General features: G+C 35.9%; 1 protein-coding gene across 1 annotated transcript in view; it reads left to right on the plus strand.

The window, feature by feature from the left end:
* Window positions 1-26,950, plus strand: part of TMEFF2 (transmembrane protein with EGF like and two follistatin like domains 2) — a 250,820-nt gene that overhangs the window by 196,960 nt on the left and 26,910 nt on the right. The window contains exons 6-7 of the mRNA XM_027125399.1: window positions 239-387; window positions 1,100-1,159. Of these exons, the coding sequence (XP_026981200.1) occupies window positions 239-387; window positions 1,100-1,159 (209 nt within the window). The remainder of the gene's footprint in view (window positions 1-238; window positions 388-1,099; window positions 1,160-26,950) is intronic.

Raw genomic sequence — 26,950 nt, forward strand, 5'->3', positions numbered from 1 at the left:
TTTTCTGAGTTTTCCCTTTTTATTTTTTATCCATTGCTCAGTCTTTTGAATTATTTTTGATTTGTTCTGTTTCTTTTCACCTCAGGTAGAAGAGTGAAGGAACTTCCCCTGGAAGGATAAAATTCAATTTTGCCAACTTGCATTTTGCCAACCTAGCAATTCTTCCACTTTGTGTTTTATTTATAATGTGGTAACAACACTATTGATGTCACACATTTTTATTTCTCTCTTCCTTTAGGTGTGTGTGCAACATTGACTGTTCTCAAACCAACTTCAATCCCCTCTGTGCTTCTGATGGGAAATCTTATGATAATGCATGTCAAATCAAAGAAGCATCATGTCAGAAACAGGAGAAAATCGAAGTCATGTCGTTGGGTCGATGTCAAGGTAATGTTCACACCAAAATTAATTTTAAACAATGTCTTTAGTCTTTGTGTAGAAATGAAAAGTGGAGATAACTCCTTATTAGGCAGCAGCTTCATTTTTGAAAGACAATTCTGACCTACAATGGGCAGTAAATTTTACTGCAGCAATTGTGGTGATTATAGGAGTTTGAGGGCCTATTGGCAACAGTCCATATTTTTTTCTATATAATGGGACTGTATCTTCACAGTGCCATCAACCCAGAGGCCAATATTCAGAAGATAGCAGATATACTCCTTGCACAGGGAAAAAAGAAAGTGAAAATCATTTTTAGCAAAGAATCTAAAGATTATTAGACAACCTTGAAATCAAAAGCAAATCATACCACTTTTAGGTATTAACTCAACAGAAATATTTCAAGTACATTTTTATAAGCAGTATGTACTGGAACGTTCTATTTTGTTTCTTGTTGAGAAACAAACATCTTTTTTGTTTTTGATTGGTTATTCTTTTACCCAACTTATCTCAGTTATAACTGTGAACCTTCTCCTTGCCCTAAACCTTAGAAAGCCTATATCCTTCTATTATTCACTCTTGAACAGAAATTGACCTTGTAAATCTGCTTTGTATAAAGATTGCTTAGAAATATAGTTGAAAATTCCTTAATTGTAGTGAAGATACTGTTAGAAGGATATCTAGGAAACAGGTAATCTTTATTGTTAATTTTTTAACACAGATAACACAACTACAGCTACTAAATCTGAAGATGGGCATTATGCAAGAACAGATTATACAGGTACGTAATATTTTCTACTACAAAATATGAGCACTGCTATTAAAGAGTTCTGGGGAACCACTGTTTACCATTGATCCTAAGATGATCTTGCAAGACTTCTGACATGTGCTAGTCTTCTCTTGCTTAGTTCAAATTTTCAATAGACAAGACTGAATTTTTGTCGAAGCAAATAAGACACTTTTTTTTTTTGCCACAGTTAAAGCAATTGTCAAAAATGTCAGTAAGATATAATTAACTTGTTTTGACAGTGCAAACGGTACAAACGACAAAACATTTATCAAATTAATGGGCATCAATGGAAATTAATGCAATTTTTGGCAGTATATTATAATTAATGCAAATGTTCTTGTTTGAATTTTTATAAAAGTCAACAATAAAAAAGTTTAGAAAGAAAGGACATCTATAAATAGTAATACAGGCTGTCTATTTTGATGCAAAGTTAAAAAGGTATAGGTAATTTATTTTAAAAAATAATAAAATTCTTTATTTAGAAACTAAAATGAAAAATTATACAGAGTAAAATTATACTCTGACACATGCAAAATTATAAAGCATTTAATGTAGACATGTAAATCTTATTTAGCAATTACAGAATATTATTTTGAGGAATATTTTTACCTAATATAGTTTTCCTGAGTGAGAAATAACTTATGGGTATTCAAATAAGATTTTAACAGATTCTTAAATTTCATAGAAATTTAGGATAAAAAATATAATATAATAAAAATAAAATTATTGAGGTTGATAATGATAAGCAGTTTTTTTTAAAAAAAGCAGTTTTCCATTTAGCTATTAAACATTTATAACTAGATTTATGGCTAATATTCAATCAAAAAATGCTTATCTTTTGAAATATGGATTACTATTCACTCTTTTTGAAATTACACTTCCTTTAACACTATTTCTGCCATTATATTTATACACATGATAAATCTTGATGAAACTTTTTAAAGTTAGTCAATCAGATGTTTTACTCATAGATACCTCAAACATTTCAGAATTTGGAAATAACAAAAGGATTCTTTTTTTTAATTTTCCATTTTTATCTTAATGATTTTCAACAATGTAAATAAAATTTTCATGTGCTAGAAGTCTAGAATTATCATGGACGATGATACATGAAAACACATTAGTTCTACGTAGATATTGTATAGCTGTTCCCAAAGGGTCCAGGAGAGATATTAATAGGTGTTCCTTGAAAGGAAGAGTCCATGGTCAGTAGGTTTGGGAAGAGTCCAGATAAACAAATGAATTTTTTACCCAAAACTCTTCATGGCTCTTATATGCACTGTAAAATTTTTAAGAGATGTGCATCTTTTATTTATTTAATGTTTTTTATGTTTTATTGTGCAGAATTTCTAATACATACAAAATACACACAAATGTAGGCTGTATAGTAAAATGAACCCCCATGTACTCATCACTCAAACTGAGTAACATCAACCCATGGCTAACCTAGCCCCATCCCCACACCCATCTTTCTCCACTTTCAAAATATGTGGAAATAATTCCAGAAATTATGTTATTTTATTCATAAATACTTCAACTTGCATCTCTAAAAGATTAATCCTTTTTAAATAAAACTGTCATTATCACACCTAAAATAATTATGAATAATTCCTAATAACACATAGCTTTTATCAAACTTATTCGATGAATAGCACATTTTTTGTGGCACATTTTTCATTACTAGTGTCACCAAGAATGCACTTTGGAATATGCTGATCTACAGGAAAATATTAAAAGTGATAAAAGATAATAATGAAAAATTGAGGTCTGAAGCTAATAGCATATATTTTAAATTTTAAATGATATAAAAGTTAAATTCTATATTTTATTAAAAATAGTAACTATATATTGGCATTTTAAGTCACTACCTGACATACTTAATTTTACTGTAGCCTAAAATATTTGGAAATTTTACAATGATCTCACTTTTATACAAGGAGTAACTTAACACACTGCACTTAAAATACATTTATACCTGTTTTGCAAAGTAATTCATTTTGAAAAAAATCTTCAAAAATGTAACATATTGTGAATATCTTCTCCATTGAGCTCACAGCAGAATCAAACATCTCCCTGAGAATTCTGTCCCTGAAACAAAGAACTCTTCAAGTTGATTAGCATCAATGTGCAAATATATTTGCATTTATAAAATTGCACCAATAAATACAATGGAGTTTCCTATTCTCTCTATATTATGCATACTGCATATTAACGGTTTGTCCATTTTCAAAGAGTTTGGGGAGTTGAACTTTTATTCCAAAAAATATTTTATATTTGAGTTTGGTTTCAAACAGATCATCTCTGATCTTCAGTGTCGATGCTTTTAATTGACATTGTTTCCTATCTTAGGTCTTTATTGAACGTGAGAATGTGTTTTTAAATACATGCAAATGAAAACTATCTAGACACTCAGTGTTGTCCAAGATGTTCTAATTTGACATCAGATTTATCTAGTAGATCCCAAAGAAAAACCTCTGAGATAAAAGTAAAGTTTAAAAATACATGTTTGTTGAAATCCAAATTTAAGACAGGAACAAAGATAATGTCAATTGAAGCTTGCAATTTCTAATTAAACATTGATTGCACACTTTAAAATTCCCCTGGATTTAATTTATATGTCTGTCTTCATCGATGATCTTATTAAAATGCAATATATACCCTTTTTTAGACATTATTTAAATAACAGTCAGGTCCCTCAGCATTTCCAGGCTTCTAGTAGTATTTGCATTTCCCGAATTTTGGGACTCAAACTTTGGAAAAAAGTAAAAAGAACCAAATGGAGACTCAGTATGTCATTGTCCTCTTAATTTCTGTTCCACATGCTCAAAACTCCCCAGGAGGGAAAACAGGAACTAGAACTTCATGGTTTCCAGAAGTTTGCTATGTGCTCACAGCTAATTTAATGTCAGTCACTTCCCTCGTTGAACAAACATTCATGCGCTCTCCCACCACAGGGAGGTACAGATCTTAAAGCACTCTCATTTTTCCCCTAACATGTCCTTAATACTATAGTTTTTAAACTTTTAGCTTCCCCCCCGCCCTTTTTTTCCTTTGAGCCTACCTTGCAGCTATTAATACAAGAACATGTATTTCTGATTACAAAAATGGAAACATACTTTAAAGAAAGCTTAAATCTAAAAATAAATATGCTGTGTCTCATTTTTTATATCACTTTAGAAAGAGAGACTCCAAGTAAGGACAAGCAGGGGCTAATTTACAAAAAAATAAATGCAAACTAAGAGAGCCACGCCCCTAACATGATTAGGGCTTGACTGAACTTATGCAGCGCTGTGAATTCCATGAACCTCATAGGCACATAACTGAAGTGGATGCTAGGAAACCAAAGAATTTGCCAAATCATCCCTGCCAGCATTACTTTCCAATTGTGTCTGACTTTGGTCTCTATTTTGCCCTCTCTCCTTTAATGAGACCCAAGGCATTAGTGAGTCCTGAATCAAGAGCTTTGGACCTCTTTGTTTCAAGGCAGACAAGGATCCCTGTCTGATAAGCTAAACAAGCCACTTAATGCTATTCTCCCTTCATCAGTCTAAGACGGGCTTAGATTTAGGTCTTTCTCTTCACTCACAGAAAGGTTCAGAGAACACAATTTTATAACCACAAAGCTAAGGCTTTCAGGGATTTCCATTGTTTCAAAATGCTAATATTAAACTTTCCTTCTGGAAGTTTTTAAATAGAAAATGTTTTATACCTCTTGAAATTTGCAACATTTTCTTTAAAAAAAAAAAAAAATATATATATATATATATACACACACACACACATATATTCCCTCATGTCTTATAATGAAAAAAAAATGAAGTGCAACTCTTTTGTTTTTCTTCATCTGGTATGTGTATTTTCTGATTGGGTTGCTTTTCTGTCTAAAAGTCTGGTCATGCTTCATAAAAGTGGCTGTATTTTTTTCTGATAAAAATATACTTAATTTTATAAGTTATTAGATGTAAGAAAAAACCAAACAAGCAAAACAGTCATGTAGTTAAACTAGTCTGTGTTTTATCATCTAGAAAATAAAATGTATTTTTAAATGCCATTCTGTACCAGTTTCCGAAAGTATTTGCAGAGACTTATAATTAAAATATATTCAACAAAATTTTTTAAAGAGAAATTGAAAACATAAAAGCAGAACTGTTGAGGAAAATAAACATATTAGCAACATAGACTATTATCGTTACTGCATTTAGCCCTAAGTGTTCTTGCAACCAATATAAAAAGAGAAATTATGATTGAATCAATTCATTCAACAAATATTTTCAGAGTCCTTGCCATACACACTCTGCTGTCCTGGGCTTTACAAAGGTGAATATATCAACCGAGATCTCTGTTAAAATGGAACTTAGGTCTTTTATTGTCTGATAAAAATAAATAATCAGTTCAGAGACCAAAGACAAAGTTTCTCCAGAACTAAATTCTAAAGGAAATATTTAGCATAGATCTCTTTATAAGGCATCACTGGAAAATATAGAATGGATAAGATCTTCAACAGTGATTTTTACAAAATATGCCAAAAGGCTCTTCATATAGCTGGGGATTTTTTAAAATCAATTTTTGATAACATTCTAGAGCATAGCATTAAAATATGTATAACTCAATGATAGAGTTCTATGGCAGACTAAAGTTACGAGTTACATTTATGTATATTTTCAAATTGGAAAAAGATAACCCAGAATACTGAGGAAAATGGTTGCGAGAGAAAGCACGCTCAGTCTGTCTTCCTCGTGTATCTACAGGTTCAACGGGAACTGGATAATAGAACAGTCAGAAAGCTTGAGTAAAGATACAGAATATGTTAGATTATAGCCCGAATATGGGAAGAGAAACTTCCCGTTTTTATTAGTTGTTAATGAGAAAAGTAAGCCCTGAGTCATTCCCACTCTTGGGAGGGAGCCAGGGTCTCCCTACCTCTGAGTCTAGATACAGACACGCATGGAGTCCATGTGTTTACTTGGTGTACATTACAGTGTGGCTATTCACCATTTTTTATAATATTTAGGCAGGATTAATTTTTAGGAAATGTTCTCTTTAGAAACCTTTTCCTTATGTTTAAGCAATAATTTAGATATTAAGCTCAGGTCTGAAATATGGAAGAAAGTAACCAGAAATACACATCTAAACCAAATTCCATCCATCCTATTATTATTCCATCAGCCCATTTCTCCACACTGAGAGGAAACTGACATCTTGAAAGGGTATCTAGATAGCCTAAGCAAATTGTCATAATAACTTGTTCTCTGTAGAAGCCATTGCAATTTACAAAGGCTTTTCACATGTATTGTCTCCTTCAGTCTTAACAACTGAAATGTGAGGCAGATATTATATGTGTTTGACAGGTGAGAAATGGAGGTTCAGGAAGAGTAAGTAAAAAGATTACGTGATAGAGCTAAGGTTCAAACCATCATCGCTAATTTCAGAAACCAGCAAAATGTCAACGGTCAGGGATCAGGGGAGAAGTGTCACTACCTAACATTCTTAGAGGTTTGGGGATGCACTCTGCACCTTAAAGGTTAACCCCTTGTGAGTTCCAGAGTCAAAAATGTTTCACCATGATAACCCCATTGCTGTGAGATGCTCCAGAGTTACTCTTCTCTTTGAATTTATGTCTATATATTATAAGCACTGTATTGTTTGGTTTTAAAATTCTCCTCTTCTGTGTCCTATTTATCCATACACACAAGAGAAGCCAAAGAGAACAGGATTTGTTACCAAGTAATCCTACATAAATAGAAAATGTGTGTGTGATACTTTGTAGTTTTACAAAGATCCATTCACATTACCTTATCCGCTCTAGCGTCAATTCAATAAAACAGGGTTACAAATACTAGGGGGAATAAAATTGAGGCTCAAAGAAGCTAAGTGGCTGACCTGGAGCTGGTCACAGTATTTTGACATATTGACCAGCCACCCATGCAAATAGGGCACTTGCTTGATTTATTTACTGTTTGCCTCGATTGCTCTTCCACTATACATATACAGACACGAATAGCAAGTGGTCACATATCATATTTACAATACGAATTAATTCAGTCTTGTGGCAAAAATCTGCATTTAAAATGGAAGCTTTTCCATTTGCTCGTGGACACAAGGAGCACTTCACCGGAAAGCATGTTATGTCTACGCCAATAATTTGATCTGTAGGAAATAAATAAATAGCAGCAAATGCAGGCAGCAGCTTGTAGCACAAATATTGGTATCAACAGTGAAATAAATAAAAACGTTTTCCCAGGCTATTACAGTGCCACCAGACTGGCCTAGAATATTTAAGCTCAGGAAGTGAATTAAGATGTCAAGATTTTCTCAAGATTTCTGGGGGAAAGTGTCTCAATTCGAGTATTTTCCCCTCTGGGATTTACTTCAGAGTGCTGCAAAATTCATAAAGCTTTCTATGAACTCTAACTCACAATTTTTCCTGCTCTCTTGAACTTCTGTGCTTTCATTGTTTTCCCCATAAAATCATGTAGCCAGTCATCTGTAATATGATGTTATGTTCATGGTTATAGATAAACACAGAAATAGTATTTGCAATACAGATGAAGGTTTTCTACTGAAGAGTTGCCTTGGGCCCTGCTAGACACTCTGGAAAACTTTGTGTTTATGCCCCAGTTCATAAGTGAATCCTGCATCATTTATGTGCACTTTTTCCTATTTGAAACGCTCCTTTCTGGAACAAACTGTTCACCAGGAGGTGTTACTTACCTACTTTTCTCTTCCATAAAGGTGTGGCAGCCAGTTTAGTGGTTAAAGCCATTAAAAATCAGACAGCGCTGAGTTGAAACGCTGGTCATGCTATTACTGATTATTTTACCTTGAACCAATTAGTTGACCATTCTGAGCCTCAGTTTCTTCATCTGTTCAATGAAACTAATAAGCCTACTTCTACAGAGTTGAAGTTTGAATTAAAAGATGTTACATAAGGCATTAGCAAGCAACAAGTGAGCTAGCTATTGCTGTTCTTTTTCTTTGGGTCTGACAACTGAAAAGAATTTATTTTTACGGGAAGTGTAACACATTGTATGGGATATGGTCTGTTCATGTAATGTTGTTCAGAGTTTTTATACATATATTGTCACTTATGAGGTCATAAAATTACAAAAGGTTTATCTTTTTCCTACCCAAGTCATATAACAACTTTTTGCGAGATACTTTGGCTGAGTTTTTAGTTCACCTATAAAGAAATATTTATTGACCGTCTACCATTTGTGTCTTCGACACCTCAGTATGTCAAATTTTTCACGTGGCCATTTTTTTTTTTTCAGTTTTCCTCCAGTCAACATAATGTTATGTATGGTATATTTTGATCATTTTAAAACAACAGGGTCACCAGATTATTACAACATGAGATTCACATAGGAATTTAATGAGGACATAACATTTGAAAGAACTGCAAGATCATGATATCACTTATATTTCTTTTCCAGTTGAGCTTTAAATTAGTCATTTATACCCCACAGTGTATGTCTGAAGGACCTAGACATTCATTATTTAAAAGAAAACCTGTGTAATGGGTGACCATAGTGATGGAGAGGTATCAAGCAAAAATAACAGGAATGTGGTATTAAGAATTTATTTCTGTTTGTGCAAAACATTTAGGGAAAGCGTTAAAGTCAGAACAAATATTTTCAACAAAAACTGATCATCAAGGAAGAACAAGTCTTCTTGGCATAAGAGGCAAACATCTAGATATCACTGGTGAAAGTGACATAAATCTCCACCATGGTTTACCTTTTTACCTCAAACATATTATTTCTGTTCCTAAGGAACAGTAGTATGATTATGGGTAGAAGGTGTGAAACTGAAAGAAGTGTAGGATATGTCCAAGTGCTCTGTATAATTTCAAGACACATAGTTCTCCATAAAACTAACATATAGAATTCAAGCAGTTTCCAAAAAACCCCAAAATATCCAGAGTGCTTTGATTTGCTGCTTTTGTTAATGAGTTTGACATGCCCCCAATATATGAACCCACATTATCACGCACATTAAAAATTCAGTTCTCACATCTTGACAATTTGAGACTATGTACAAACATAACTAAAAATATTTTTAAATATCCGTGAAACTAAAATCTCTCAGAGAAATTGCATTTCTAAACACTGCTACTTGTTTCATGGGTCATAGCTTATTCCCTCTAGTTGTTCATTTGGAAAACACTCAGACTTTTAGTTTGAACTCAAATGTAATCAAGAGAAATCTAACTTATGAGACAAGCTCCAGGCATAAAGGTGTATGAAAATCAGTGATAAGGCTTGAGGGAAGAGGTGGTCCAGTAAACTGAAAATAGTAATGAGGACCAAAGAGGACAGAACCCCATCCTCACCTCTGAGTCCTGAGATGGGGGAGTGGAGGAGAAGGGTAGAGAATATGGCCACCTTGTGAGAAAGCTGAAGGGACTTGGTATTCTCAGGGAAAGCTAGTGCTTCAGTATGCAAGAAGAGAGATGAGAATTTCAGTGAAGCATCTGAGGATAGAGGGGAATTTGCCAATCATGGAGCACAGTTACACGTGAGCTTTGGGAAGTGGTTGGAAGTTGGGGGCACAGAGATGTTTAGTCAAGGGCAGAGAACCAACAAGGGCAGCACATCATAGAGATGATGATTCGGTGGAGATGGAGAACTGGGACGAGACAGGGCAAGAATTGGATATTGAGTAAATTCATGACAAATCTCTTGGACTTATGGACTCAGAAATCTACATTTTTACCACACTAAGAGTAAGCTGTTGCTCCCCAGTGAACTGAGATTAACCAAATTCAATGTCTGTATGTGGATTTGCAATGAGAAAGAGTTACCTAGAGGATTTGGTTCTCTGCCCAATACATTCTCTTCTTAGAGTCGAATTCTCTGAGAAGCCCAGTTATAATGAGGTCACTTAGTGAACATGAATAGAGCATATATTCTTTGGATGTTTAAGACATCAAGCTAAGACAGCTTGATGAAAAAGGCTATACAATAGAGATACTCCTGTTCTCAAATTTATATAGATAATAAATGACTTTGGCCAGGACTTCCTCTTCCATGGTTAGAGCTTACAGAAACACTATTGGCCTATGTAACTCTCCTTTGTTGAGTTTCCATTTCTCAGTGTTCTTGATCAATCTACCTATTTTCCTAGATACAGTAAAGTTGAGACCTGCTCTCCCAGAAGCCAGTTCATGACTCTGAGGCATTCTAGTGCTCTGGAAAAGGACAGGGCAATCCTGTTCTCCCTACTTCTGAGTTCCTCTGGGATCTCTCCCAATAGCCCCCAAGAAATGACAATATGGGTATGAATATCAATATTAACCATATTGGATTGATAGGTCCTTCTGCATTGTGAAAGCTGCAAAAGTTTTTACACAAAGTTACCTTTGAAAGCCCTTCCTTAACATATAATCCAAAGAGGTTTGACCAATAACTGAGAAAAATGAGTAAATCTTGGAAAGCAAGTTTAATATCTTTGGGTATGTCCTAAAATAATTCTTAGCATTTGTGTTAATAAATGTCCTTTACGGTGACACTGTTAATGTTTCATTTCATAAAACACAAACACAACAAGTTTATTAATTACCCCAAACAGAATGAGATGGAAGATTCTACAGAGAGTTGTGAATGCATCATCAATGTTTGGTAGTGTTATATAATATTCCTGTAATATATATTCCAAGCTGATTAAAAAGAAAAATCTATTGCTTTTAATCTTTCACATTTTCTATGATTCAAAGCTGTGTGTGTCAGCCACACATCAGAAAACCTCTTCCCAAGAGCATTTCATTTAATAACGGAAATAAATGTCTATTTAAATAAAAAAATTTTTGAATAAATTTAAAAAATCATTCAGAAAATGAAGCCTATAAACAAGCTCCATTTGTTCTCCAGAAATTAAGTATTCCAGAAGGATCATGTTATTAGTCTACAGAGTTTAAACCAACAGGCAATTAGTGTTTTGTCAGGCAGTACACATCCAAATTCACTTCTGCGGGTTGACTGTTCACGTACTGTCACAATTATTCTACAACTCTTGCACCACTGAGGTTTTTTCCTATTTATTTTTCCATTATTTAAAGAGCCCTAGGGAAGTTGAAGGTTTCTGGTTGTTTGAAATGATCTCTGAGCAAATCTCACTCCTATCCCCAAAGCCCAGCCACTCACCCTTCCCCAGATTTGGCACATATGCCTTTGTTTCTGATTTTTAATGAAATGTAGCAATGGAAACATGAGACAGAACCACCAGGCAGGCCAGGGAAACTTATCTGTAAGGTAATTTTAAGAAAGTGTCCACGTGGTCTTCTATATGTAGAATAATTAATAGTAAGCAGAGCGCCCATCAACAATGATAGACAGCCATTAACTCTCACTTATCTAAGCACATCGTCAGGACTATATTCTAACATTCAAGCTGACTCCTTTCTACAATTTAATGTGCTTCTTAGCTGTTCACATTAGCCATGAATTGTTATGTGCTTAGGAAACACAGATAATTGTAATGTTATTTTAAGAAAACCACTGTCATCTTCATTATAATCATCACTATCGTCGACATCATCATCATATCAGGAAAATAATACTGCTGGAATAGGATCACTTGGCTCTTTCCAAAATCAACTAGAACTTATATGTGTGTTGACTATTGTTTTGGATTCTCTACAAGGCTATTATCCAATGATATGGGTAGCCGTATTTATTTCTTAATTTCATTTTAATTTCAGAGTAAACAACTTACAGAGAGCATTTTGTAGGGGAAAGAGCCAGAAATAGGAATGCAGAAACTTTCGACTTAGTGTCATCTCTATTCTACCTCATCGAAACTTAGATAGGTATTTAGCCTCTCAGAACCTAAGTTCTCTCATCAGTAAAGTTTGAAAATAAGATTAGATTATAATGATGTCTTTCTAGATTTAGGATTCTATCATCAAGTATACAGCTTTAGTTCAAAAATCATGAACTTGAGGGAAAGTTGTTGACCATTAACTTATGTTACTGTTTCTCAACTGAGGCAACATTTAACAATTTCTAGAGACGTTTTTGATTGTCTGGGGAAGACGGGGTGTTAGTTACATGTAGTGGGTGGGGGCCAGGAATGCTGCTAAATTAAACATCTTACAATGCAGAGAACAGGTCCCCACAACAAAGAATTATCCAGCTAAAATGCTAATAGTGTCAAGGTTTGGAAACCCTGCTTTATGGCATTAGAAATTATAGATAAGTATATAGCACATAGGTTCTAGAAATTAAGTGGCACTATGAAGTCCAGATCTGGGCTCTCTAATCATTTCTCAATTCTCTTGTGCCCCAAGAGGAGACACAATCCTAAACCAAGGATCATTGGTTTAGTCCAAGTTTCTTTTCATTTCACTGTTTGAAACATAGACACTCATTTTTTTAAATGATGGTTGTCCCATAAATAGAAATGCCCTTTAAAGTTTTACAAATAGAGGGAATATCTGTTTCTGAAAAGGCTTATCAGAAAGATGAAAATGCATCTAGCTAAAAAGGAGGTTATACTCTTAGTTATCATAAGTTACTGAGGAAAGTCACCTAGTCATAACTGGATCTGTTATCTTATTCAGTATTCCTAACTAGTAGTCTAATAACCCAGGTCCCTGCTTTGCTTCTGTTCAAAGCTGTGTCATCTTTGTGTTCATATTAGCTACTCCTTACACATTTTGACTAAATTGCTGAACCAAACATTGCCTGTCTGAAAGATCTTTAATGATATTCTTTGAGGAGGAAACCATTTTAAAGCTTCTTTTTATTATCTGGCACTTCCACAGTAGAAATCTTTGTAAACCTTGATTCATAGGAATATATTTAAAACCAACTGGCTAAATTCTATTTAAGTGTCCAACAGCAATTCTTAAGGCTGAAATTGTTGTGTTGTTCACAGAACAAAATGCTTGATATGGCTTTAGATTTCAGGTATTCACGAAAACTTTCATAGTTGAAAATGAAGGGGAGGCTGAAGATGTCTCTTAAATGGCAACTTAGCGCTGAGCTAGACTGTGCCTTTTCCCTCAGGGCAGGACACCAATGTGCATTACTGTTTAACAGTTCCCAGGCACAGATCCTCTTTGGGATGGGGAATAAACCTGGCTGCATTGGTTTGCTGTCTTACTTAGTGAAATAAAGTTATTGGTTTTGCAACAAGGACAATGAGGATATTTGTTTAAAAAGACAACTTGGAAAAATAGCAAAGACAACAGGAAATGATAAATGAGCAAGTCTTTGCTACAGTAATTACTTTAGTATTGAAACAAATGAATAACTTTCACAGCAATGCTATTTTCTGTCTTACGTTATACTACCACCTATTCATATAGTATGTGTACCATTGGCCTTTATGCTGGAACAAAAAATATCTATCTTTCTATCTATCTAAGAAGGAAGAGTTGGTAAATAAATTGCCTGAGATATATGTGTTAATGTTTTGAAAAACTTATGCTGTCCTTTCTGGAAGGAGAGTATCTCTAAAAGATGGGAATGTTTTTTTCATCTACACTAGTTTTATGCCAAAAGTTAGTCATTTAACTTTTGGCAAAGTGAGAGAGTGGCATGTACATATATACACTACCAAATGTAAAACCGATAGCTAGGGGGAAGCAGCCGCATAGCACAGGGAGATCAGCTCGGTGCTTTGTGACCACCTAGAGGGGTGGAATGGGGAGGGTGGGAGAGAGACACAAGAGGGAAGAGATATGGGGATACATGTATATGTATAGCTGATTCACTTTGTTATAAAGCAGAAATTAACACACCACTGTAAAGCAATTATGCTCCAATAAAGATGTTAAAGAAAAAAAAATGAAGTAAATCTTTCTGGTATAGACAAATGAAATCACATACAAGTATCTATAATCCATTTAGTGAATGTTATTGTGCATGTGGTTTGTTATTTCCCTACTGAAATGTTTTGACTTTGTGGACAGGTTGTCAAAAGACCTAAATTCTAAACCTACCTGCTCAACTTATAAATGTTATATGATCTGGGGAAGTCTCCTAAACTTTCTGAGAATCTTTAAATGAAGGTTATATCTTTTCTGCTTTTTTCACATGTTTTGAAAAATGAAAGCCTTTTATGAGATGAGACTCACTATGTAGTTATAAGGAATTATTAGAACAAATTTAGGACATGGATATTTCTTATTCTAACATGCTTGTTATGTTGTTATCAAAGTTTTAATTATTTTCAAGACAGAAATAATTCTTTAATTTGGATAGCATAATTATATCTAATTTTTAAAAAATTCAAACTGAAGATTTTTATATTCTAGATTTCTATTTTCCTGTTTCTGTGTATAAGCATACTAATTGGGTTATTTAAAAATTTTTAAAAAGAAGGCAAGGCTGTGTTAGACTCAGTCTTCCCTTGACTATATAAAGCTTTGAATTTATGCCCCAGGTAGATCTGTTCCCCACAGATTGGCTTAAATCTTGCTCAAGCTCTAGTTCCTAAAAGCACAAGGGCTATTTGGAGCAACCATTCATATTTTTACAATGACTTTTTTTCTCTCAATGTGTTCCTAAGTAATGTAAGAGTTCACTGTACTCAACAAGTATAGAATGTTTCAGAATTTGAGTAAAAATTGTATTAGTGTAAAGTAATATGGTTTAGCCCTGTTAAGAGAATTCTCTTACAGAATTTGAATGTAGCAGGGTACCAATTAAAATTATGAGTTAAAATTGGTAAAGGGGGGACCTTCAAGATGGCAGAGGAGTAAGATGTGGAGATCAACTTCCTCCCCACAAATACATCAAAAATACATCTACAACTGAAACAACTCCTACAGAACAACTACTGAACCCTGGCAGAAGACCTCAGACTTCCCAAAAGGGAAGAAAATCCCCACGTACCCAGCCATGTGGCTGACAGGGTCTTAGTGCTGTGGCCCGGTGTCAGGCCTGAGCCTCTGACGTGGGAGAGCGAAGTTCAACATTGGACCACCAGAGACCTCCCAGGCCCACGTAATATCAATCGGTGAGAGCTCTCCCAGAGATCTCCGTCTCAATGCTAAGCCCCAGCTCCACCCAAAGGCCAGCAATATCCAGTGTTGGACGGCCCATGCCAAACAACTAGTAAGCAGGAACACAACCCCACCCATTAGCAGAGAGGCTGCCTAAAATCATACTAAATTCAAAGACACCCCAAAACACAACCGGACGCGGGTCTGCCCACCAGAAAGACAAGATCCAGCCCCACGCACCAGAACACAGGCACCAGTCCCCTCAATGAGGAAGCCTAGACAAGCCACTGAACCAACCTCACTCACTGGGGGAAGACACCAAAAACAATGGTAACTACAAACCTGCAGCCTGCAAAAAGGAGACCCCAAAGACAGTAAATTAAACAAAATAAGAAGACAGAGAAACATGCTACAGATGAGGGAGGAAGGTAAAAACCCACCAGACCAAACAAATGAAGAGGAAATAGTCAGTCTACCTGAAAAAGAATTCAGAGTAATAAAGATGATCCAAAATCTTGGAAATAGAATAAATATAAGAAATGATTAACAAGGACCTAGAAGAACTAAAGAGCAAACAGACAATGATGAACAGCACAATAAATGAAATTTAAAATCCTCTAAAAGGAATCAATAGCAGAATAACTGAGGCAGAAGAACGGATAAGTGACCTGGAAGATAAAATAGTGGAAATAACTATCACAGAGCAGAATAAAGAAAAAAGAATGAAAAGAATTGAGGACAGTCTCAGAGACATCAGGCAAAACATTAAATGCACCAACATTCGAAGTATAGGGGTCCCAGAATAAGAAGAGAAAAAGAAAGGGTCTGAGAAAATATTTGAAGAGATAATAGTCAAAAACTTCCCTAACATGGGAAAGGAAATAATCAAGTCCAGGAAGTGCAGAGAGTCCCATACAGGATACCAAGCAGAAACACCCAAGACATATTAATCAAACTATCAAAAATTAAATACAAAAAACAATATTAAAAACAGCAAGGGAAAAGCAACAAATAGCATACAAGGGAATCCCCATAAGGTTAACAGCTGATCTTTCAGCAAAAACTCTGCAAGCTAGAAGGGAGTGGCAGGACATATTTAAAGTGATGAAAGGGAAAAAACTACAACCAAGATTACTCTACCCAGCAAGGATCTTATTCAGATTCAACGGAGAAATCAAAACCTTTACAGACAAGCAAAAGTTAAGAGAATTGAGCACGACCAAACCAGCTTTACAACAAATGCTAAAGGAACTTGTCTATGCAGGAAACACAAGTGAAGGAAAAGGTCTACAAAAATAAAGCCAGAACAATTAAGAAAATGGTAATAGTAACATACATATTGATAATTACCTTAAATGTAAATGGATTAAATGCTCCAACCAAAAGACATAGACTTGCTGAATGGATGCAAAAAGAAGACCCATATATAGGCTGTCTAAAAGAGACCCAGTTCAGACCTAGGGACACACACAGACTGAAAGTGAGGGGAAGGAAAAAGATATTCCATGCAAATGGAAATCAAAAGAAAGCTGGAATAGCAATTCTCGTATCAGACAAGTAGACTTTAAAATAAAGACTATTACAAGAGACAAAGAAGGACACTACATAATGATCAAGGGATCAATCCAAGAAGAAGATATAACAATTGTAAATACTTATGCACCCAACATAGGAGCATCTCAATACATAAGGCAAATGCTAACAGCCATAAAGGGGGAAATCAGCAGTAACACAATCATAGTAGGGGACTTTAACACCCCACTTTCACCAATGGACACATCATCCAAAATGAAATTAAATAAGGAAACACGAGCTTTAAATGACACATTAGACAAGATGGACTTAACTGATATTTATAGGACATTCCATCCAAAAACAACAGTATACATTTTCTTCTCAAGTGCTCATGGAACATTCTCCAGGATAGACCATATCTTGGGTCACAAGTCAAGCCTTGGTAAATTTAAGAAAATTGAAATCGTATCAAGTATCTCTTCCTACCACAACACTATGAGACTAGATATCAATTACAGGAAAAAAATTGTAAAAAATACAAACACAAGGAGGCTAAATATTATACTACTAAATAAAAAAGAGATCACTGAAGAAATCAAAGAGGAAATCAAAAAATACCTAGAAACAAATGACAATGAAAACATGACAAACCAAAACCTATGGGATGCAGCAAAAGCAGTTCTAAGAGGGAAGCTTATAGCAATACAATCCTACCTCAAGAAAAAAGAAACATCTCAAATAAACAACCTAACCTTACACCTAAAGCAATTAGAGAAAGAAGAACAAAAAAACCCCAAAGGTAGCGGAAGTAAAGAAATCACAAAGATCAGATAAGAAATAAATGAAAAAGAAATGAAGGAAACAATAGCAAAGATCAATAAAACTAAAAGCTGGTTCTTTGAGAAGATAAACAAAATTGATAAACCATTAGCCAGACTCATCAAGAAAAAAAGGGAGAAGACTTATATCAACAGAATAGGAAATGAAAAAGGAGGAGTAACAACTGACACTGCAGAGATACAAAGGATCATGAGAGATTACTACAAGCAACTATATGCCAATAAAATGGACAACCTGGAAGAAATTGACAAATTCTTATAAAGCACAACCTTCCAAGACTGAAAAAGGAAAAAAGAGAAAATATAAACAGACCAATCACAAGCACTGAAATTGAAACTGTGATTAAAAACCTTCCAACAAACAAAAGCCCAGGACCAGATGGCTTCATAGGCGAATTCTATCAAACATTTAGAGAAGAGCTAACACCTATCCTTCTCAAACTCTTCCAAAGTATAGCGACGGAGGAATACTCTCAAACTCATTCTACGAGGCCACCATCACCCTGACACCAAAAGTAGACAAAGATGTCACAGAAAAAGAAAACTACAGGACAGTATCACTGATGAACGTAGATGCAAAAATTCTCAACAAAATACGAGCAAACAGAATCCAACAGCATATTAAAAGGATCATACACCATGATCAACTGGAGTTTATCCCAGGAACACAAGGATTCTTCAATACATGCAAATCAATCAATGTGATACACCATCTTAACAAATTGAAGGAGAAAAACCATATGATCATCTCAATAGATGCAGAAAAAGCTTTTGACAAAATTCAACACCCATTTATGATAAAAACTCTCCAGAAAGTAGGCATAGAGGGAACTTACCTCAACATAATAAAGGCCATATGTGACAAACCCACAGCCAACATCATCCTCAATGGTGAAAAATGGAAACCATTTCCTCTAAGATCAGGAACAAGATAAGGTTGCCCACTCTCACCACTATTATTTAACATAGTTTTGGAAGTTTTAGCCACAGCAATCAGAGAAGAAAAAGAAATAAAAGGAATCCAGATCAGAAAAGAAGAAGTAAAACTGTCACTGTTTGCAGATGACGTGATACTATACATAGAGAATCCTAAAGATGCCACCAGAAAACTGCTAGAGCTAATCAATGAATTTGGTAAAGTAGTAGGATACAAAATTAATGCACAGAAATCTCTTGCATTACTATACACTAATGATGAAAAATCTGAAAGAGAAATTAAGGAAACACTCCCATTTACCACTGCAACAAAAAGAATAAAATACCCAGGTATAAACCTACCTAAGGAGACAAAAGACCTGTATGCAGAAATCTATAAGACACTGATGAAAGAAATTAAAGACAATATAAACAGATGGAAAGATATGCCACGTTCTTGGATTGGAAGAATCAACATTGTGAAAATGACTATACTGTCCAAAGTAATCTACAGATACAATGCAACCCCTATCAAACTACCAGTGGCATTTTTCACAGAACTAGAACAAAATATTTCACAATTTGTATGGAAACACAAAAGACCCCAAATAGCTAAAGCAATCTTAATAAAGAAAAACAGAGCTGGAGGAATCAGGCTCCCTGACTTCAGACTATATTACAAAGCTACAGTAATAAATACAGTATGGCACTGGCACAAAAACAGACATATAGATCAATGGAACAGGAGAGAAAGCCCAGAGATAAACCCATGCACATATGGTCACCTTACCTTTGATAAAGGAGGCAAGAACATACAATGGAGGAAAGACAGCCTCTTCAATAAGTGGTGCTGGGAAAACTGGATAGCTACATGTAAAAGAATGAAATTAGAACACTCCCTAACACCATACACAAAAATAAACTCAAAATGGATTAAAGGCCTAAATGTAAGGCCAGACACTATAAAACTCTTAGAGGACAATATAGACAGAACACTCTATGACATAAATCACAGCAAGATCCTTTTTGACCCTCCTCCTAGAGAAAGGGAAATAAAAACAAAAATAAACAAATGGGACCTAATGAAACTTCAAAGCTTTGGCACAGCAAAGGAAACCACAAACAAGATGAAAAGACAACCCTCAGAATCGGAAACATATTTGCAAATGAAGAAACTGACAAAGGATTAATCTCCAAAATGTACAAGCAGCTCATGCAGCTCAGTATCAAAAACACGAACAAGGGCTTCCCTGGTGGCGTAGTGGTTGAGAGTCCGCCTGCCGACGCAGGGGACACGGGTTCGTGCCTGGGTCCGGGAAGATCCCACATGCCGCGGAGCAGCTGGGCCCATGAGCCATTTCCCCTGGGCCTGCGCGTCCGGAGTCTGTGCTCCGCAACAGGAGAGGCCACAACAGTGAGAGGCCCATGTACTGCAAAAAAAAAAACAAAACAAAACACAAACAACCCAATCCAAAAATGGGCAGAAGACCTAAATAGACATATCTCCAAGGAAGATATACAGGTTGCCAACAAACACATGAAAGGATGCTCAACATCACTAATCATTAGAGAAATGCAGATCAGAACTACAATGAGGTATCATCTCACACCAGTCAGAATGGCCATCATCAAAAAGTCTACAGACAATAAATGCTGGAGAGGGTGTGGAGAAAAGGGAACCCTCTTGCACTGTTGGTGGGAATGTAAATTGATACAGCAACTGTGGAGAACAGCATGGAGGTTCCTTCCAAAACTAAACATAGAACTACCATATGACCCAGCAATCCCACTACTGGGCATATACCCTGAGAAAACCATAATTCAAAAAGAGACATGTACCACGATGTTCATTGCAACACTAATTTACAATAGCCAGGACATGGAAGCATCCTAAGTGTCCAACGACAGATGAATGGATAAAGAAGATGTGGCACATATATACAATGGTATATTACTCAGCCATAAAAAGAAACGAAATTGAGTTATTTGTTGGGGGGGGTGGACCTAGAGTCTGCCATACAGAGTGAAGTAAGTCAGAAAGAGAAAAACAAATACCGTATGGTAACACATATAGATGGAATCTAAAAAACAAAACGGTTCTGAAGAACCTAAGGGCAGGATAGGAATAATGATGCAGATGTAGAGAATGGACTTGAGGACATGGGGATGGGGAAGGGTAAGACTGGATGAAGGGAGAGAGCAGCACTGACATATATAGACTACCAAATGTAAATAAAATAGCTAGTGGGAAGCAGCCTCATGGCACAGGGAGATCAGCTCAGTGCATGGGACAGGGAGGGAGACGCAAGAGAGAGGGGATATGGGGATATATGTATACATATAGCTGATTCACTTTGTTAGACAGCAGAAACTAACATAACAATGTAAAGCAATTATACGCCAATTAAGCTGTTTAAAAAAAATAACAAAAATTCAAAAAGAAAATTGTTAAAGGCCAATTCCAGACAAGGCACACTCCATCATTCCCATTTTGGATATGAGTTTTACCCATTGAGAATTTAATCAATAAATACATATGTAAGCATTTGTAGTACCAGTAAAGGAGAGATTTTAAGTTGTAACTCTTGTCCTCTCTCCAAGTAAACAGAAAATAAAGAAATAGATAATCTAATCATTTGTGTACATGAAGATTAAATTCTTACCCCTTCCCTCATACAAATGAGCCTCTATTCTATATTTAAATTTCTTTGGAGAAATAGATTGCTGGTTTTTTTTTTTTTTTTTTTTTTCCCTTTATCCCCAAAGGTTTTTCATTGGAACTCGAATTCCATGGTTGCCCTTTATTCCTTGATAAAGAAAAAGGAAAGAAATAAAACTTCTGTAGTTTACCTCCATAGCTTGTATTTACCTTTATTTACCATAATATTTTTTAGTAGATGGGATGCTCAGAGCTTAGCAGAATACATCTACAAACTATTATTAGACTTTGTATTTAATTTTGAGCCTTGAGTTCATTCACTGCTCTATGTGACATTTTAAAAACCCGAGCAAACAGTATTATTCTTGGAAAAGAAAAGCCCTTTCTCAATAGATTTAGCATTTAGAAACAATATTGAATCGATTTGAATCAGAAAATTGTCTCTGAAAACCCGCAATGAATATAAACATTAGGAAGATGATCTCACCTCTTATTTCCTGCCGTTGTTCTTGTACTATTTCTTTTGAAAGTGGTCCTTAAATATTCACTCAAGCCCTGTATATGATCCGATCCGTCCCAAAGCCTCAGTTTGCTTTGGTTTTGTTAGAGCCCAGGCTTACTGCACTCCACGGTTCAGATCTATGCAAGACTCCTCCGCCCTGGGGTAGAACCCTGTTAACAAGAAGTGTGCTATAATCATCCTACCAGACACTGTCATCTCATATGTCAAGATCATTTATATATGTTACTACTATTTCTTCACTGCCCCAAAAGAAAATGGTGCTTTTAGGTGAATAAAGCTCTCCTGCCTTACCCTGCAGGCAGAATTCTTACATTCCTTGAGGTGACAAAGGTTCATATCCCTTTCTGCCCTGAGGAGAAAAAAAGACTAAGATGCATCATTAATCATGCAAACTGTCTACTGCAACAGTGCCAAGAAAATGATCATTCCTATACCAACCATCAATATTCCTGACACCTGTCTAAAAACTCAGATCATGCATATCCATCTGCCTTTAGAGAAGTGTCAATGTGCACACTTCCCTTCACTATTTTTAGGGTCATGTTAAAATTATTCATCACCTGCCTGTCAGTTCCTCCAATTTGTCATATTATCCCGATGTACCAATGTCTATTATTGGTCATTCCCCTTCTACTAGAGCATTAGGGTGTAGGATGTTTTTGAAACTGTCAAATATATAAGAGGCAGTGGAATCCTACAGTTAGGCCAGAGTTCTCACCAAGAAATTTCTTTGCTCAATGTCCCCTCATGCTTAATGGAAAATGAAGATGTTTGGGGTTCCTGTGTCTACTTCAAGTTCCACTTCAATCTAATTTCCAGTAAATGAATTCTGGTTTCTAATGACTTTCATTATAAACTCCACAGTTATTTCTCTCTTGGGAAATGATTCCAAGAGGTTAAAACACATCTTACAAAGGAAAGAAACCTTTTAAAATTAAGGGGTTAAAGAAAAGCTGTTCTGATAAAACTGTCAACACTCAAATGCCTAGGAATATTGTGTTCTATACAAAATTTAAAATTAAATAGAAATTTGGGTAGGAAAATATGATCCAGCACCAGAAACAAACAATATGATGGTACATCTCATCTATTATTCTTAGTATAAAAGCCATAATCCCTAAAAACTAGCTAAGTCAAATTTTTCACTGATCTCAAATCATTTTAACATTTCTATTTTACATCTAACACAATTTTAAACCTAGTATAACTCTTTCTCCACTCTCTTTGACTTTTTTTCCTTTTCCCTGTTTCCATTGTCTTCTGCTAACACCTGTGAAATGGGTCACAGTATCTTTAAATAACAGAGGTATTTCCATGTAGGTGGGAAAATCCCGGAAATGGGATTTAAGGCACCTGTGATTTTCTAGTCATTGCACTGATGTGCAATGTGCATTAATCCCCAGGGAGACCTGTGTTAGGTCCTGGATTTGACCATAACCTCCTTGAGCATTAGTTTGCTTATCTGTAAATCATAGGCCTTGAATAGATGATCTCAAAGTCTGTTCCAGATAATCATCTCTTCGATTACTTTAGACATGATGACATATAAAGCCACAGACTAAAGAGCTCAGTCTGTGAGTCCAATGAATTTCCCCAGAATCTGCCTAAATATGTTAAAATCCTGAAAACGATTAGGAAATTAGCAGAGTGCCTCTTCAGAACCATTCTTACTATGGTCAGCATTGTTGTCCAAACTCATCAAAATGGTAAGTTCTAAGCCTAGAAAAGTGTCAGTTATTTTCAGACACTATCAAGTGATATAAATTTAACTGTGACATCTGTGAAAGGTTCTCGGGCTGTGGAATCCAGGACTTCAAAGTCACAGATGTGACAGAACAACCCAAGACCCCAAAAATCTATTCACCTGGAAGGTGCAGTGCAGAATTTTAACTAGTGAACTTTTTATGAAAATTGATCAATTTCTTACTGATCTTGGTAATATTTGTTTTGACTTTTTATAAATAAGAGAATTCAGAGGCAAACTACACCTAAGCCTCTCTCTCACTTGAAATTCTGAGAGCCATGTTACTCTAACAAGCACTCTTATACTAAATGACGATTATTCAAATAACTTTTTACAGTAAATAGAAAATAAAGGATTAAGAGTGCTGAAGTAGAGATAAAATAATAGAAAATAGTAGAAAAATAGATTTATTTTTCATTACTTTGTGTCATGCATTATATACCTGTATACCACGTGTTGTCATATCTCCACACAACCTGCCTGGGGAGAGAGGTATCATGAGTTCTTTCTAGAAATGAAGCATGTATAGCTCAGAGATGCTGATGTAATAGAGTAGAGACTCAAGCTGATGGAGTGACTATGACTGGCAATAAGGGAAGTCAGAGGTGTTACAGACAAGTTGGTGCTTACATTGGTGGGCAGAGAAAAGAGCATTATAAACATAACGAACAGCATTTGAAAAGGCAAAAAGGCTTTGGTAAACAGGCATTTTGTAGGGAATGGCCAATAGTCTGGAATGGCTGAAGCATAGGGTGAGGCAGGGAAACAAAGGTGCTAAAATCGGAATGGCGATGTGGAGCTTCAATGAGGAGTCTTCTCTTGTTTGTAAGGAAAGTTGAAATTTACCCTCTGCTCAGTAGGGAGCCATTGAGGTATCTTAAATGATTGATGTCATATTGTTTTATTAAAAAAAAAAAAACAAACCTGGCAGCAAAGTAAAGAATAGGCTAGAGAGGGAAGGAACATTAGGCAAAATGAGTTAGGAGAACATGGGGTTAACCAGAGAACAATGAAGCCTGAATGCCATTGACGGTGTTGGCAGCAGAAAGGGAGAAAGAGATTAGGGGTGGATTTAGGAACTAAAAGGTTATCAGACTTGCCAACTGACTGGATATGAGTGTCAAGAAAAGGGGAGAATCAAGAAAAATGTGAAGTTTTTTTGCTTGGCTGCCTAGATGAATGATAGTTCCATTCTCTAAGAGAGGGAAAACAGTATGAAGAAGAATAGATTTGGGGGCAAAATATGGAGTCATTTTTCACCTGTTTTATTCGAGGGCATTACATAGAGATGAACACATGGGGCTAGAGGTCTGGAGAGAAGTGGAATGAAAATAATGATGTGCTCATCCTCAAACAGAAGCTGAGCTTTGGGGTGTCAGGGAACTCAGGTGAGGGAAAAGCAAAGACAACCAAGAATAAATCCCTGGGGAACAGTGGGGCCCATAACAAGGAGCCCTGGAAGCAAATGGAAAGTATGGAAACACTCAGTAGCTTCTCTCCTTTGCTCCCTTCCTCCATTCCTTCCTTCCTTCCTTCTTCATGTTTCTTAAAACTAAGGTCAAAGAAAGGGTCATTTCACTCTCAGAGTTGTATTTTAAAATGCCCTTCCTGTTGCAAACTTATTTTTCTGTATAATTATGTTTAAAGCTTACTATTTAGCCTTAGCTTTTCCTATGCTCTTAAAGATGTGTGTCCCTGGGCTTCCCTGGTGGCACAGTGGTTGAGAGTCCGCCTGACGATGCAGGGGACGCGGGTTTGTGCCCCGGTCCGGGAGGATCCCACATGCCGCAGAGCGGCTGGGCCCGTGAGCCATGACCGCTAAGCCTGCGCGTCCGGAGCCTGTGCTCCGCAACGGAAGAGGCCACGACAGTGAGAGGCCCGCATACCGCAAAAAAAAAAACAAACATGTGTGTCCCTGTTCTCTTCCTCTGGTAGGACCCTTCATATCTTTCAAGAGAAAGCCCTCCTGACCACTCTACTTAATGTCCACTTGCAGCCCATGCACTCTCTCCACCAATAGTGTTTGATTTTCCTCACAGTATTGAATGAGAACAGAATTTTTTTAATATACTCTTGTTTTTACCTTTTTATTCTCTATCTTCTTTTGTACTTCACGAGGGCAGGGAGTTTGTCTTGTTCCCCATTATAAACGCAGCACCTGGAAAAAATGCCTGGTATATAGTAGACAATTATTTGTTGAATAAATGAATTAGGCTAATAGTCACCTCTCTAGAAACCAAACTATATGAATTTTTAAAGGATGCTCCATGTCAAATTAATACCACTTTTGTTTTCCTCTTAAGAAATTTTGACCATAATAATATTTTTTATCATTTTGTAAAAGTTTTAGCACAAAGCCACAGAAACAGAAGGTGAATCAATCTCTCTCTGTCTCTCTGTCTCTCTCTCTGTCTCTCTCTTTCCTTATGTGTGTGTATGTGTATGTGTATGTATATATATTTTTTCACCCCTAAAAAATAGATTCCAGCTTGAGGGTTTCATTTTTTATCTCTATTGGGCATTTAAAAAACATTTTAAGGAAAGACCTGTATAGAAAATATAATTCTAAACATTGCTTTGGAAGTAACAGCAGAGACTGTTTACTGAAAGGGGAAGAAAGAGACCTTCATATGCAAATGTATGGCATTTGAAAATGTCATATAGCTATATCTACATATAAATAAGCTGCTCTCTGAATTCCAGGGAAGGGAGACTTCGTGTAGCATTAGCCAATTTCTAAATCAAAATAAACTGATAGAGTAGCAGTGAGTCAAGACATGTAAGAACACATCTTTACTACCTCTTAATACAGCTGTGGCACTCCAGGTTAAAGACCACCTGGTCAAAATGAAATCAGATCCCACAGTACTTGAATGGTAATGGATATGAACCAGTAGAAGAAAAGGGATTCACAGATCAAAAAGATGACAACTTCCTGTCAAGTGTTTGCTTCCTTCTAAATGTGGACATGTAATCAAGGATCTCATAATGTCTTCTATACTTAACCTCTATATCAGGATTATTTTTTATGTGAGGTTCTGAAGGTTGGACTAAAAAAGAAAAGACTTAATTTTTACCTCTTTCCTTTTTCATATTTGTTCTTTTGCCTTGGTACAGGATGGTCACCTTGGGAAAACTCTTCTGGTAAACTATAGTATGTAAATTATCAGATGGGGATGAATCACTGCTCTATATTAAATGAACTATCCTTGCAGAACACCAGGGTACTATTCTACAAATTACATTTTTCCTACACTGGTTTGGTGCTCTTAGCTTCTGGAGGAGTTAATTAGCCTCACCTGAATAGCAGCCCATTCCTGGGCACCAGGTTTCCTAAGTATTATTTTTACAATAAGCCATTTGCTCCTTTCCAAGTTGAGACCGTGGAATTCACCACAGGAAAAAATTAATCAATTATTTTATGCCACTTTTACTGGTCATTTCGTGGAGCTGGTGTGGGAGTTGTGTTTCCCTAGCAGGAGGAACTATCTGCAATCTGTCAGGTAGCACCTGCACCACAGTTTTGTCTTGGGTATTAAAAAGCACAACAAAGCCCTCATCCTAGCACAGCATGTTTATAAAGAAGCTGGGGCTAAGAGGATAAGCTTCTAGAATGATAACTGAAGAGAAAAACTT

This window comes from Aethalodelphis obliquidens, unplaced genomic scaffold (genome assembly GCF_003676395.1).
Source record: "Aethalodelphis obliquidens isolate GAN/ISIS:26980383/991018 unplaced genomic scaffold, ASM367639v1 scaffold2, whole genome shotgun sequence".
Lineage (NCBI taxonomy): Eukaryota > Metazoa > Chordata > Mammalia > Artiodactyla > Delphinidae > Aethalodelphis > Aethalodelphis obliquidens.